This window comes from Panthera leo, chromosome C1 (assembly GCF_018350215.1).
Source record: "Panthera leo isolate Ple1 chromosome C1, P.leo_Ple1_pat1.1, whole genome shotgun sequence".
NCBI lineage: Eukaryota > Metazoa > Chordata > Mammalia > Carnivora > Felidae > Panthera > Panthera leo.
In genome coordinates, this window is record NC_056686.1 from 65707676 (window position 1) to 65723374 (window position 15699).

The 15699-nt window shown below is 35.2% G+C and overlaps 1 protein-coding gene across 1 annotated transcript in view; it reads right to left on the reverse strand.

Moving 5' to 3' along the window:
- Positions 1-1147: 1147 nt before the first annotated feature.
- Positions 1148-15699, reverse strand: part of ADGRL4 (adhesion G protein-coupled receptor L4) — a 110397-nt gene continuing 95845 nt past the window's right edge. Inside the window, exons 14-16 of the mRNA XM_042952346.1 lie at positions 5260-5351; positions 3501-3669; positions 1148-3143 (exon numbers count right to left, since the gene is read on the reverse strand). Of these exons, the coding sequence (XP_042808280.1) occupies positions 3081-3143; positions 3501-3669; positions 5260-5351 (324 nt within the window). The 3' untranslated portion in view covers positions 1148-3080. The remainder of the gene's footprint in view (positions 3144-3500; positions 3670-5259; positions 5352-15699) is intronic.

A 15699-nucleotide genomic window follows, 5' to 3' on the forward strand; every position in this document is an offset into this window, starting at 1 on the left:
GAAGATACGTTCAAGATACATGTAAAGATACATTAGGGATAAATAATGTTTGTCAGAGTAATGATGTTCACAAGGAGGAAATTCTAGGAATTGGGAATTTGGTAACTCATGGTAAGTTTTGGGAAAAAGAAACAGTTTGGTGTGACTAAAGAAATTTTCAGAGGGAAAAAAGTAAAAACTGAAAGGTCTGAAATCTTATTGTTGGAGGAGGTCATCAAGAAGACTTGACATGTGGTTGACCTGCAAGCTGGACATGGGCACTTGGAGGCTCCTCACCCCTTCACTGTCCTTGGAATGTACATCCTGCTTGTCTTCAGTGCTCCAAGAAGATACCCCAACAATGCAATCTTGAGATTGGAATGTGGCATTGAGACCATCTGGATGGTATATGTGACAGTCTCTATATAAACTTTTTTTTTTTAACTTTTTTTTAATGTTTATTTTTGAGACAGAGAGAGACAGAGCATGAATAGGGGAGGGTCAGAGAGAGGGAGACACAGAATCTGAAACAGGTTCCAGGCTCTGAGCTGTCAGCACAGAGCCCGACGCGGGGCTCGAACTCACGGACCGCGAGATCATGACCTGAGCCGAAGTCGGCCGCTTAACCGACTGAGCCACCCAGGCGCCACTCTATATAAACTTTTAAGATTTGATGGGTGGGTGTAAAGATCTACTTATTTGTGGCAACCTAAGACAAATCCCATAAGACAAATTTTCTTGCTTATTGAACCTGCCTTGTACCAATCTGGAGTGGCCTGCCTCTTTCTTCGGTCTCACCCTGTCCTCCACATATGGGGGCTGTTTCAGAAGCCACCCAGGAGGCTCCTAAGGAGGTTTGAACAGTATGCTAAAGAATACAAGCTTTATCCAATAATATCTAAGGGACGGTTGATAAAAACAAGACACTAGAGTCAAGGTTTGTCCTAATGATATGAATAGTTGATTATCTCTAAAGATGTTATACATATTTCCATAATATTCCCTATGGTAGCTATAACAAATTATCAAAAATTATCAATAAACTTGTGACAAATTTTCAACAAACTTGGTGGCTTAAACAATATACCTTTATTATCTTACAGTTCTGGAGGTTAGAAGTCCAAAATAGGTCAGCCTGGGCTAAAATAAGCTAAAAGGTATCAGCACATCTACTTCCTTTTAGAGGCTCTAGGGAAGAATCTGTTTCCTTGTCTTTTTCAGCTTCTAGAGGCTGTGAAGTTTCCTTCATTTGTAGACTTCAGAAGTCTTCAAAGCCAGCAACGGCTGGTCAAGCCATCTCGGGCTGTGTCACTCTCTCGTGCTCTCCTTTCTCCCTTTCTCATTCACAAGGACGCTTGTGGTGACATTGGGCCCACCTAGATAATCCAGGATGATGTCCCCATGTCAAGGTCAGCTGATTAGCGATCTTAATTCTTCTCTCCATGTAACCTAACATAGTGGCCACAGATTCTGAAGATTAGGGTGTGAGAGTATTGGGAGAGCTATTATTCTGCCTGCCATACATCATTCGTATGTATCGATTGAACAGATTAGTTTTTCAATATCACATGCTTATAACCCTGTTCTATAATGACAATGGTAATAATAGGTCACAGGCTTAGCATATAAGAGATCAGAAGATATAATGAAAATTTATCATGGATTCTCTAAAAATGTGTAGGGACATATTGGCAGGTAGCTCATCTTTCTTGAGAAAATGACTCAGCAAACAGTAGCTGTATTCATTTAGATAACATTTTATTTGTTAGAGCAAGTTTTGACAGACTTCATTTTAAAAGCTGGAGAAATTAAAATCACAACATTTAGTGTGTTGGCATACTTCTACAGGCAGGTGCAGACAATTACATATTTTTGAAATAAAATCCCTGCTTCCACATTTTAATGAGAAGATTTGAGGATAGATAGAAACCATACATTTAAGCAGATATGCTTTAATAGATAGTAGAAAACTGTCAGAAAATATATCCACTGTGAACATTTCTACAGTTCTCAGTGATTCCTTTGTTATAAATAACATTTTTAAATGTGTACTTTTCTGAACAGAAAAAAATGGCAATTCACTTTCTGAATACTTTCATATTTACAATGCCCTTTTAAAAATAGTAAGTTAAAAGGGAATATTGTCATGTGAACTATAATATTTCCAAAATTAAAAGAAATAAAGAACTCAAATATACTAGCCTAATGAGATCCAATATTATTCACTACACTGAAAGGTTATAGAAGAGAATACTTCAATTTTTATATACACTATTTTTACATTTACAGCCATGAAAAATATTATAGTTTGACACATTTATGTATTTCTGATTAAAGATTTGAAGTTATAATCTATGAAATTAGTATGGAAACAGCACATACCTCCTTATGATGTTAACCCAAAAACCAGAACATAATTGCCTGCCTTTTCATTTGTAAAGTTTTATGGGGTTTTTTCAAATATTAGGAAAGAAAATAAATATAGAAAAGGTCTAAGTTGTCTTAGTCTAAATTTAAGTTCAGAAAAATTCGTGCAATGGTAAGAAGTGTTTATTCAATTATTTCATCTATAATTTCTCATTTAGTTTACAAAAAAACAAGCTTACTCAAAATACATCTCATTGTTATAATAGCCATTTCCCTTTTACTGCTTTACATTCTGCCCCTTCATTCTCTCATATTCCACTTTCTGTAACAGAGCTCATTACTAAGGTGATAGGGGACTAGTTTCAAAGGCAACATGAGTCACAAAAATATCAATCCAGTGGTTTCCTTCAGGACATTCATATATTTCTTGTGTTAGAAAGAAAGTCTTTCCTTGGGCGCAGTGATATCACTCCTGAGAAACCAATTACTTTTCAAATATTTGCAATACTATTTTGACATAACTAACTATGTCATGTGGGAAAGCAAACTATAGCTATATGGTACATAATTATGGTATCTTATCTACAGTTTCTACACTGTAAACAGAAAAATGGATTTAAAATACTTATCTAGTAATTAATAATTAGATCATTGATTCAAGTCATTTTTATACATTGGCCATCCACAGCTTGGTTTTCTTATGTAGAGCAAAAATTATCCATAGTTCTCTATTTTTACCTTAAACATCCAAAACAACAAGGGACATTTTTGAACAATCTATAATATTCTTCTTGGATCTAAAAAGAAGAAAAAAAAAGAAATGTTAAACATAATTGCAATGGTCACATCAAATTATTTTCAAATCACATTAAATTGTTATATTTCGTTTTCTAAAGTATGATTTTCTCATTATTTGTCAGAATATGCTTAAATTAATATAAGCTATGTTTACATTCCTAAGAGCAAGTTTTTTTTAAAGCATATTTCCATATGAACAGATAGATGTTCCAATTATTTTGATACTAAAATGGACTGCATTAGGCAATAAAGACAGCACAAATCCATGAGAATAAGAATTTTTATCAATTTGGTAGCCGATGCTACATGAATATGCTATAGGGTTGACCGCAATTATAATAAAAGAAACGGCTTACTTTTCTAGATAAGACACACAGGAATAAGAAGATGAACATCCCCTGGAAAGCATTGCTGACGGTGAAGAGGTAAGCTGTTACCACTGATGCGTGCACGACATGGAGAACCCCGAAGATCCAGGTGGTGCCGAGAAGGAACAGGAGAGCAAGGGCTCCTCTGGCACAAGACCTGTAACACATTTGAAATGTTTCGGTTAAGAAAATGACATAGACTCAACACATCCCTAAACTCCTCAAATTATGTGGGAAATGGCTTTTCGGTACAATTAAGAAATCTTCTGCAAAGACCAATAAGGATTTTGAAACTGATACATCATGCTAGTTACGTGGGACAGCCTTTAGGGTATGTTACTGCACCATGACAGGGATGCACTTCCAAAATGAAGGCAACGCTATTAAAATATGGTATTTTTCAAGGAATTTCCTTAATCTTTAAAAAATTTTTTTTTTAAAGTTTACTTACTTTAGAGAGAGAGAGAGAAAGAGAAGGGGAGGGGCAGAGAGAGAGGAAGACACAGAATGTGTAGCAGGCTCCAGGCTCTGAGCTGTCAGCACAGAGCCCGAGGCGGGGCTTGAACTCAAGAACTGTGAGATCATGACCTGAGCTGAAGTTGGCCACTTAACCGAGAGAGCCACCCAAGCGTCCTGGAATTCCCTTAATCTTAAAATATTTTTATCTAGTATACTGCAGCGTATGTGCTTTGATTTCAAATCAAATGTTGTAATAATTCCTGAAGGTAAGACATCTATCTGTTAGGGAGCATTTTCCCTAAGAAACCTTGCAAAGTATACCGGGTGGACTTGGGTGAGTACATGTGCATGACATCAAAGGAAGGTTCTGCTTTCCTTTCAGGTTTAGTAAAGAAGAAAGCATAAGATATAAAACTAGATTCTTTTTTCTGCTGTTACAATACAGTTACCTCAAAATAAATTCATGTCAGAATACCGCTTTCTTAAAAATTAAAAAAAAATACATGCACATACTCTTACATATTTTCAACTTACTGCCTATGACTTCTGGTAAAACAACATTCAATCCTGCTCACTGAGGACATTGCTTTGAAAATGAGGCAACTAATGATTATTTTCTTATTCATTCTTTGTCCAATCATTCTCTCCTGCAGAAGATGTTTTAGCAGTATACCTCAGAAAATGAGTCATTTTCAACTTTATTAAAACCAGCACACTACATGAAGCTATGAATGGAGAGGAGTAAAAGAAAGTAATCGATCAAACGTTTGCTAAATCCTAACTATAAATCTTGTGTAAGGTATTGAAACTACAGGAGTGTTTCCAAGCAACACAAACGTTAGTCGTTTCTAATGTTCCCTATAGTACACTTCAGTTTTTCCTGAACAAACCATTTTCGAGGTCTCAATAAATCAGTTTTAAAGAGAGGGTTGAAGGAAAAATCATGGCAGCATGCAAAGTAGGAGTCACAAGAAAGAAACACAGTTACTAAGCTCTGAGGAGTGTTTTCCAAAGAAAATCGCTAAGGCCAATTTTTGCCTTAAAACACAGCCATCATCTTTTCTTTCAAAGGGGATTATGTTAGAAAAGATGGCTTTACTTACCATTTAATCTGTGGTGATTATAGTCTTATTAAACATATTTAAAATGCTATTTGACAATAAGTTTTTTTAATATGGCAGAAGAAAGTTATAAAAAAAATTAAAAAATAGCCTTTCCAAGAGTTATTTGTGCCTTAAGGTACTCAATCTTTTAACTACTAAAGAAATAGAGTGAAAGAGACATTTACCTTATGTTCTCATAGCAACTAACTTCTGGTTTCAACCCTGCAGTGTGACGAAAAACTTTGTATATGATAAATCCAAAAGCCAAGAGATTAACCTGAGAAAATAAATGAATTTCAAAGAAAAGACCATTTTCATAGTAAATTAGATACATATAAAAGGAATAAATAAATAGTAAAGATTTCAAATAAGATGGAAACTAGAAAATCTTAGAACTTTTATGTATATTACAAAGTACAAACCCTCTGGTAGAAACAGATCTGGGGTTGATCTTTATAATATCACTGAAAATTGTTGGTACAAATGGTAATACAATTTGCCAGACTGTATTAAAAACAACATGTTCAAGAAACTTCTTCAGATGTATGATCACATCTACAGATTGATGATTATCAGCTGCTGCCAATAATAAGATTAATATGCACATTAAGTAAAATTTTGGTTTGAAAAACTTTGTGAACATTTGAGAAATCAAATTTTTCTTCATTCAATTGTGTGCTGTTTCTTCGATGAGAAGTGTTAGTGATAATTCTGTCAGCTTTTAAAAATTTAAACTGGAAAAAGATATCAGAGGGATTAGAAAACCCAACAAAACACCTTCAAATACCTAGAAAATGTTTGAATGTACTTTCTTTTGTATGGTTCATCTAGCAATGTCGCCTAATATTTATGCTGAAATTTCCTTCCCTTAGATTTAACCTCAGAATCTTTCAAAATATCAATCAATGAAAGAAATGTTTCTGAAGGCATATGTATTTTATTAATAAACATTTATCATTCTATTATTTATATTTCTTATTATGGGCTACAAGGAATACACACAATTTTTACTCCTTTTAAAGTGACTGCTTATGAAAAGTTTCCTCTTTCCCGTATTTTTGGAAACCTTTAGGTCATATTTGTGGTCCCAGAAGACTAAATTAAGGGTACTTTTTAGTGTATGTCCACTTTAATATGAGAATACTAACAATTAAAAATATTAAATATTATAAAAATAATTTGTAGATTAATCATTTATTGAATATATTTTATTAATCCAAACATTTTTTCAAAAGCCATTTTGTAAAAATAGCAAAATGCAGTATTTTAATCTAATTCTTATACTAGTATTTCAAGAGCTTATAGCTATGGAAAAAATTGGCTTTTTTCCCCTATATTCTAAGAAGTTTTGTATAACTTCTCAAAATTTACTAATTACTATTATAAATAGCAGTATGAAATAATGGGTCAGATAATTTCATATAGTCACTTCTCCATGGAGAAGTCCTTGAGAGAAAATCTTAGAGGGATGAGGGTCTATTCTGTTCTTTCTGCTTCCAAATGTCTATTACTTCTAATTATATGATTAATTAATTCCAAGTACAATAATTCTTTGATAGAAAGAAAAGAATTCAGCAACTGTAGAGGGGGAGAGAAAGCATATTAAAATTGATTGAATTGATAGTTTCACCCTATCTTAGCTCAAATAACTAACTGAAATGATAATTTAATAATATTTAAGTTTGTAAGGAGACTATACTTATGAAGGAGGGATGCATCATATTTTCTAGGGTTTTATAGCTATAGCTTCTTTAAGTAAATTTGGAAACAACTGTATTTAATACTATAATTATATGCATATGTTTTTAAATAATAAAAAGTATTATAATTTGGCTAGTATAAATAGTATATGTCAAACCACTGTTGGTTTGAGTATTTCCGAAGAATTTTTATGAAGTATTTATATTGAATATGTCATCTCAGCAAAGAGTTGTGAGATAGCTTTAACAAAAAAATTGTTTTCTAGTTGCATACATTTTCCATGTGACTAATTTATAATATTAACTAAAGTTTCTTAAACTGTTTTCAATAAAACAGGCTTGAAAAATAGTTGCTCATACTGCTATGTCTTCTCAGAAATACGTATATATTTGAAATGTTGTTCCACATCATTTTATAAGTATGTAAACTTATTCCCTATGGGTGATCCAGTTCTGGAAAGTACATTTTTGTGTCTAATAGGGAGAATGTTTACATACTTATAAAAACCAGGTGTTGCTGGACAAGCAGGAGACTAATTCCTATTCCATAATTTTATACTTTCCCAATTATAAGAGAACACAGATTAAAATATATTTATCAAATGGTGTTACAGTTTTACGTAATGAATAAAATCACAAACATGTTGATTATATTATCCACATTCATTGGTACTAATTCAAATATATGAAGCTTTTTACATGTATTCTAAACATTTTATAAAGGGCTCAAGTCTCTGGGATAGTGGTGAGAGGTGGGTATATTAATGAACAAAACAGACATTGTCCTTTGTTTTCATAAATGTATTAAGACAATTCTATAGTAAATTATCACATAAATACTTATAAATCTACAAACTGTGATAAATGCTATCAAGTGACAAATGTGGGTTATTAGGAGAGACAAAACGAGGGTGGATTAAGATAAAGGTTCAGGAAGTACTTCTCTTAGGATTTAGTATTTAAACCAAGACTTAATAAGTTATAATACATTAGCAGATCAAAGAACCCATGAGGCTTGAGAGAGTTGAGGATATGGTATACGCTGAAGGAATTAGCAAAGGGGACTGGGGTGTAGTAAATAAAGGGAAGGGTAGTATGAAAAGAGGTGAGTGAAGTAGACAAGGCTGAATGTTACTTAGATTTTATGTTAAATGCAAAGGATTTTAATTTATTCTTCCACTTCCCTTAAAAGAACACTTTTAAGCCTTTTCCGTAAGAAACTTACAGTATAATGGAAGAGATGACCAGTCAATTGATAGGTACAACACTATTCAGTAAGTGCCCAGTGACTGTTTGCATAGTAGTGTAAAAGAACACAGGTAATGGCACACTAACATACGATTTCTAAGCCAATCTTGAATGACCAGTGAAGCCAAAGGAGGCAACGCAGAGAAAATAAGAGATTACTCAGTGTCTCAGTCATCAGATCTATCTATACATACTCATTTCCTTGGGTTATCAGACCCAATGGCTCAAAATATTATCCTTTTTTTGTTAATGTTTATTTTTTTTGAAGGAGACAGAGTGTGAGTGGGGCAAGAGGCAGAGAGAGAGAGAGAGAGGGAGAGAATCCCAAGCAGGCTCTGTGCTGTCAGAGCCTGACGTGGGGCTCTGTCTCACGGTTAGTGAGATCATGACCTGAGCCGAGATCAAGAGTTGGATGCTTGACTCACTGAGCCACCCAGGTGCCCCTCAAAATATTATCCTTAACATCCTACCCAACTGCTTCAGTAGGTCTAGTGGCATCAGGAGTTGAACATGTCAAAAACCAAGCTGCCTTTCTTCCCCCAAAGAACCTAGTTTTGCTTCAATCTCCTCACCTCAGAAAAAAAAAAAAAAGTTACCTCATCCTTCTAGAAGATCAGGCTTCTTCATGAGCAAACCCTTCTCCTCTACCTTTACAGCATATTCAGAATATGACTACCACTTACTGTCTTTGCAGTGCCTCTCCTGGGAGAGGCCACACTGTGTCTCATCTGGACTATTGCAAAAGCCCCCTGATTGGTCTCCCAGCTTCTGTCTTCGCCTTCTATTCTCACATTACAGCAGTCAGACTGATCCCTTTAAAATGTAAGTCAGACCATGTCTCTATTTAGAGCCTTCTGATGGCTTCTCATCTCACTCAGAGTTAGATCTAAGGAGTTCACAATGGCCTCTAGATTTGTCTCACTATACTTCTTCTCTCACGTCCTACATCTCTATCCTTTGATCTCGTCACTACATTCACATTGGATTCTCTGTCCTTCCTCCAGCCCACCAGCGTGCCCTAGGGTGGTTGTATTTGCCGGGCTTTCAGGAATTGCCAGGGCAAATTCCTTCACCACTCCTGTTTAAATGCCACCTTGTTACATACTGCCTCCCAGTGTATGTTTATTGAAAACTGAAACCCAAATGATAAAATCAGGCTTGAGTTCAATTCGATGGCAGTGTAAACCGTGACAGTATTCTCTACTGTTCTGGACAATGAAAATTCTGTATGCAAACACGTTCTTCCCTTGCCTTAGTCATTAGAACACTGACGAAATTCTTGACCAAACTTCAGTGAGCCTCCTCTGAGCTCTCTTCTCAACTAGGCCTCAGCATTTGGCTTCAGTGTCCATCTTTGTAGAGTTCAGTTTTATCAAGAATCCTGCTAAATCAGCCTAGAGAGAATCCTACCACCCTTGATATCTGGTCACTCTCAATATCTAATTAAATTCCTCACCACCCCCAACCTTGGTATCTGATCACACTGGCCTGCCTTTTAGCAAGAGTCCTGTTAAGTAAATTTAGCAAGAATTCTCCCTACCCTTGCTATCTGCTCTTAGTAATTTCCCACGCATCTCCTTTCCCCAACACACAACCTGATCCTTGGCTATAAATCTCCAGCTATATTTATTGTATTCAGAATTGAGCTGACTCTCTCTCCCCTATTGCAATAGTTTTGACACCTATCACAGTAGTCCTGAAAAAGTCTTCCTTACCAAATATAAGAATAGTTTTTTCCTTAACAAAATTCAGAGACAAATCCACCATCATATTATAATATTCAGCAAATTTGGGGTAACGAAAAACTTACATTTGCTGCTTTTACACTGCCTGCATTCTCTCTTAATCCATAAATATATAAGCTACTTTAGATCCATGTTTAAATAGAGTGAAAAAACCATAACTAAAGAATCAGTGTCACCCAAAGGCACATGACTTTATTTACTTAGAGGTGGAAATTAAGTTGAAATTCTGCATTCTACATGGCAAGGAAAAATATTTTCAGGAGGGAATGTTTTATGAAATAAGTACAAATAGTCTGAGAAGATAAAAACAAAAGCCAAAACCAAGATTATATAGAATTAAAAGTTATTTCTGATCATGAGGAATGGTTTGCAATTATTCCAGAAGTAACGACTTTGAGGCTAGATAAATAACTGCATTTTAGGTTAAATAATTGGAAAGGTACTACTAGCACTGTGTTTATGGGCAATTCTGGCTCCATGATAATGGACTTGAATACTTGAGCGATTCTCTAAAATACAAGGAACATCATTAATATGAACCTTAATTAAGAAAATGGTGCCTTTCAAATGATTCACACTCTTGATCATTAATGTTTACCAATGTGTGCTGATTTTATCAGCTGTGGTTCCCTTTTTATTTATCACTAAATATGAGTTCCATGAAAGCACAGGGGCTAATTAATGACCTACAATTGAACAGAGTCATTCATTATCCTTTTTGTTTCAATTAAAAAAAAAAAAAACAGTTTTAGCTTGTCAATTAGGAGTCCTTAATACTTTTCTGGGAATAATAAGCAAGACAAGCACGTTAGGTGGCAAACAAGAACTCTGAAATTCATTGCCGCACTTGAGAATATAGAGAGAATGAAAATAGCTGCGAAAAAAAAATCACTCAAAATCATGAAAACTTAACCCTTGAGAGAAAGCAGTATTTTAAATTTAAAGTCATTCCCCTAGCTTCATCTTAAGGAATATTTATCTATACGGAGGTCTATTTCTTACCTTCGTTGATACGCGCAGTGGCTTCAAAGCCCGGCACACATGCTCTGATGTTTGATGGAGTGCATTAAAAATGTTTAAGTACCTTATTTTTTTTTAAACAAAAAATTTACATAGATAAGCTGGGGAGAGAGCATGAGCTAATTCTGAAAGATTTAAACCTACAGGTACATTCAACCCAAGGGCTTCAAATTCAGACATCAAAATGAAGCATCCCAATCAGTCATTTTTCTTTTCTTAGTCTTTTTCTCAATAATTGATGAAGCCATCTATATGCTGATGTCAGATCTCACCAAAAAGAATGAGAAAATTTCTCTTACAGCACTTTTAGACCTATGCTTTAATTTTTCATATACATCAAATGGAATCTGGTTCATTTAAGAATGTGTCATGATTACAACTGCTATGTCCTTTCAAATAGTTTTATTACCTTTAAATTAACTGGCCAGTTAATCTGCTTCTGCCATGGACAAAGGGTGGGTTTCTACTAGCCTACTGAGAGGGCACTAAAAGCAAAAACAAAACTCACAAAAAACAATGACTCATTTTCAGTCCCTAGATCACTGCTGAGATGGCTCAGTAGTTTGCAGTTGAAGCTTTAAAATGAGAAGATATCATCTCTTACCTAAAAAAAAATTTACTAGCTACACTGGAATCAAGTAGTCAGAGTTTTGTCTTCATTCAGATTTTATTCCTTAATTGGAATCACCCCTTACTTACTTACTATGCTAATTACAGAGTATCAGAAAAAATTAGAATATGTGGTAAGCAAAAAATGTACCCCTCTTCTGAGAAAATTGGCACAGCTAATGTCCGGAGCCTGTGAATACAGCAGAAAGGATTGTGCAGATAGAATAAAGTTATGGGCTTTAAGTTATCCTGAATTATCCTGTTGGTTCCAATGTAAGCACGTGAGTCCTTAGAAATGAAAGAGAAAGGCAGGAGGGATTTAGCAGCGAGGTGCTACGGAAGAGAGGTGGGAGAGAGGAGGCAGAAGTGGAGGTCAGAGAGAACTGAAGACAAAGGAGGTCGTCAGTCAGGAAATGTGGGAGGCCCCTACAAATTGAGACTGACCTCTGTCCGACAGCCAGCAAGGAAATCAATTGCATGAAACTGAAAATGGCCAACAACCTGAAGAAGCGTGGAAACAAATTCTTCCCCCAGAGCCTCTAGAATGGCTGAGGCCTTAATTTTAGCCCGAGTGGGACTCTCAGAAGAAGAAACAGCTGAGCCATGCTGTACCCAGACTTTTGACATCCAGAACTGTGAAACAGTAGATTTGTTGTTTTGCCACCAAATTTGTGGTAATTTGTTTTGACAGCAACAGAAATCTATGCAAGGTAAAAGACATGTAAATATAAAATATAAAGTACATATATATATATGAAATACCCTAGAAATACTGTGTTTCCTATATTTTAAATAAAAATTTAAAATCCAGTTTAAAAAAATACGAACTTATCAATAACTCGTATTTATTATTGATGTTCTAGATATGTGGTGAATAATCAATTATACAAAAACCTATTTGTGGATTCTGTTTCTATGTTTCTTAGAAGATCAACACAAATTATAACTAGTACACAACTTCCTTTTCAGTAAGTCAGAAATACAGTTTATACCTTCAAGCCCCTGTCACATTTTCTTCTGTATAACACACACTTTGATAAGCCCTTCTCATAGGGTTGTCTCATTAGTAAATAAAAGGACAAGATGCCTGTTAAATTTGAATTGCAGTTAGATGACAAAAACTTTTTTAGTATAAGTATCTCCCATACAATATTTGGGGCATGCTTAAAAAATAATTTGTTGTTCATCTGAAATTCCAATTAATTGGGCACCCTGTGTTTTGTACGGCCACCACAACTCCATAGCTTTAAAAAATTATTTTCACATCTGATCTTTTTTGTAACCTGATGACACTAGCTTCTTAGTAGAAACCCCCAAGGACATCACCCTCTCCACATATGACAGCTTGAAAAGAGATCTCAAAGGAAGAGGGGGTAAATTTTCAGATGCTGCAATTGTTGTGGAACCAGAACATGTGTGTATGTGCGGAGACTGATAAAATATATAGTATACAGTGGACGAAAGCACATACAAAAGGTTTGAGCCCAGTAAAGAACACATCCTGGCCAGGCAGAACTTCCCATTAGAAATCCCTTGATGTGCACGGTGACAGTTATGCTGAGAAGTGATGGATTAGGCCAGCACCTGTTAACAAACTTGTGTTAAGGAAATAATGGCTAGAAATAAATTTTCTAAAGCTTAGATGTAAAATTGCATTAGTACAAATTTAGTGAAAACTTGGGGCGCCTGGGTGGCTCAGTCGGTTATGCGTCTGACTTCGGCCTAGGTCATGATCTTGCGGTTCATGAGTTTGAGCCCCGCGTTAGGCTCTGTGCTGACAGCTCAGAGCCTGGATCCCACTTCAGATTCTATGTCTTCCTCTCTCTCCCTCTGCCCCTCCCCTGCTTGTTCTCTCTCTCTCTCTCTCTCTCTCAAAAATAAATAAACATTAAAAAAATTCAAATTTGGTGAAAACTCACAGAAATTATGATGGTACAGTATTTGAAACAGTTGAAGCAATCTGAAAACATACTAAATATTTTTAAACAGGTTCTAAGTATTATAAGAGGAGAGTATCCTTCACAGAACATCTGAGATATTAACAGTATTCATGGTATAAATACCCTGAGGTTCATTCTTTAGAAGATAGCAATGCTCTCCCATCAAGCATGCGCTGCTGGGATTTACAATTGGGTGAACAGTTGTTCTGGGATAAAAAGCATTTTGCAGGTAGTTATAAATTGCTGTAACATTGAAACTTGGGTCCATAACAAAAACAATATTTATGAGCATATCTGTGTGCTAGACATTATTGTTAGTGTTATTTTTAATTCATTTCACCCTCACTCCAACTTTTATGGGGGTAATTCTTAATATTCTTAATATTATCACTATCATTACATTTATTTCACAATTAGGGCAACAGAGGCACAGAGAGGTTAAATAATGTGCCCAAGGTGACACAAGTAGGAAGTACCAGGGCAAAGATTCGTACCTAGTAGACAGGGTAGGGAAGATAATGGCCTTAAGCTCTTTACAAAACTACCAAACCACAGATGAAGGGCCAGTAAAGAAAAATTAAATTGGCATTGAAAATTTCACAAACTTAAATGTTTAAACATTTATTATATTAACTGCTAATAGTTACTTAATTTTAAAAATGGTCAAAAGTAGAAGAGTGAAACAGTAATGAGTAGTGACATGGTCAGCTGTCTGGCATTAGTGTTCATTGAACTTAGTCAAGACATCAGTGGTGAAGGTCTTGTAAACATGAGTAGGATTTAGTGCGTTATGCCAGTGATCCCCTAGTGGAGACGCCTGTCTTCACTGTTCTCTGTGATCAAAGAATCTAGGAATGTGATAGTCTTCAAATGTGGTCCATGTTGGTGGTCAAGTAGAATGCCTTAAAATAATCTACTGGGACATAGGAGAAACACATTAGAATTGCCGTTGATACTTTTCCAAGGAAAATAAAGGTTTATTATTATTATTTTTTAATGTTTATTTATTATTTTTGAAAGAGAGAGTAGGGGAGGGGCAGAGAGAGAGACAGGGAATCTGAAGCAGGCTCCAGGCTCTGAGCTGTCAGCACAGAGCCCTACCCCACGAACCGTGAGATCGTGACTTGAGCCGAAGTCAGACGTTTAACCGACTGAGCCACTTAGGCTCCCCAGGATTTACTATTTAAAATATATATGACACTCATGCTCTCAAACCATTCAGCAAGATGAGTGTTTGTTCCTAAAGGTAGAGAGGTTTGCCCCTGTTGTTATGTAGTTATGTAGTTTTAACAAAGTAACACGAATATGTTTTTAAACTTTATGTAGTTTTAACAAAGTAACACGAACAAAGTAAAAAATTAGGACCTAAAGTGTCTCCAAGTATACTATAGGTTAAAATTAATCCTGATATGGGGCGCCTGGGTGGCGCAGTCGGTTAAGCGACCGACTTCAGCCAGGTCACGATCTCGTGGTCCGTGGGCTCGAGCCTGGTGTTGGGCTCTGGGCCGATGGCTCGGAGCCTGGAGCCTGTTTCCGATTCTGTGTCTCCCTCTCTCTCTGCCCCTCCCCCGTTCATGCTCTGTCTCTCTCTGTCCCAAAAATAAATAAATTAAAAAAAAAAAAAAAGTTGGAAAAAAGAAGAAAAAGAAAAAAAAATCTTTAAAAAATATACACATGGGACAATGACAGAACTATTTTTCTACTTATATGGTAAGTTGCTATCCAAGCTCTAAGTCCATGTAAGTCAACCAAATTAAAATACATAAAGTTCTACTCAGATTTGATAAAATGTCATTTAAAAATTCAAATTATTAAGAGGGCTATTTGAAATATGCATTTAGATCCACAATTTTCAATCATATTTAAAGTAATAATCAATTCAACACATAATTTCTCTAAAGTCAATAATACATGTTTAGCAGTTTCTTAATGTTTTCTACTTCGAGTTTTAAAAAGTCATGCACCATTGGAAAACAGCTTTGCTCTCCATGATGAGGTACGTTAATTGAAATAATATCTGGAAAATAATATGGCACAAACTTAAATGCATTCATTTATACATTTAAATACACATTCCTTTTAGTAATATTATTTCAAAGTGCAATTAGAAAGCATTACTGAAGATGTGAAGAAATGAATGTTAGAACAGAGCACTCAGTGTGATCTATTGGCTATACATTCACACAAAAGTACAGATTTAATGTCTCTTGGTGAAGTATCAGTTCTGATAACCATTAAAACCAAGTGTTAAACTGAACTTAGATCTACACTTTTGGATTGCTGTATTAAAAGTGTAATCAATATTCCATTTAAAAATATAATAATATTTTAGTGAGAATTATTAAATTGAAGCATTGTTATCT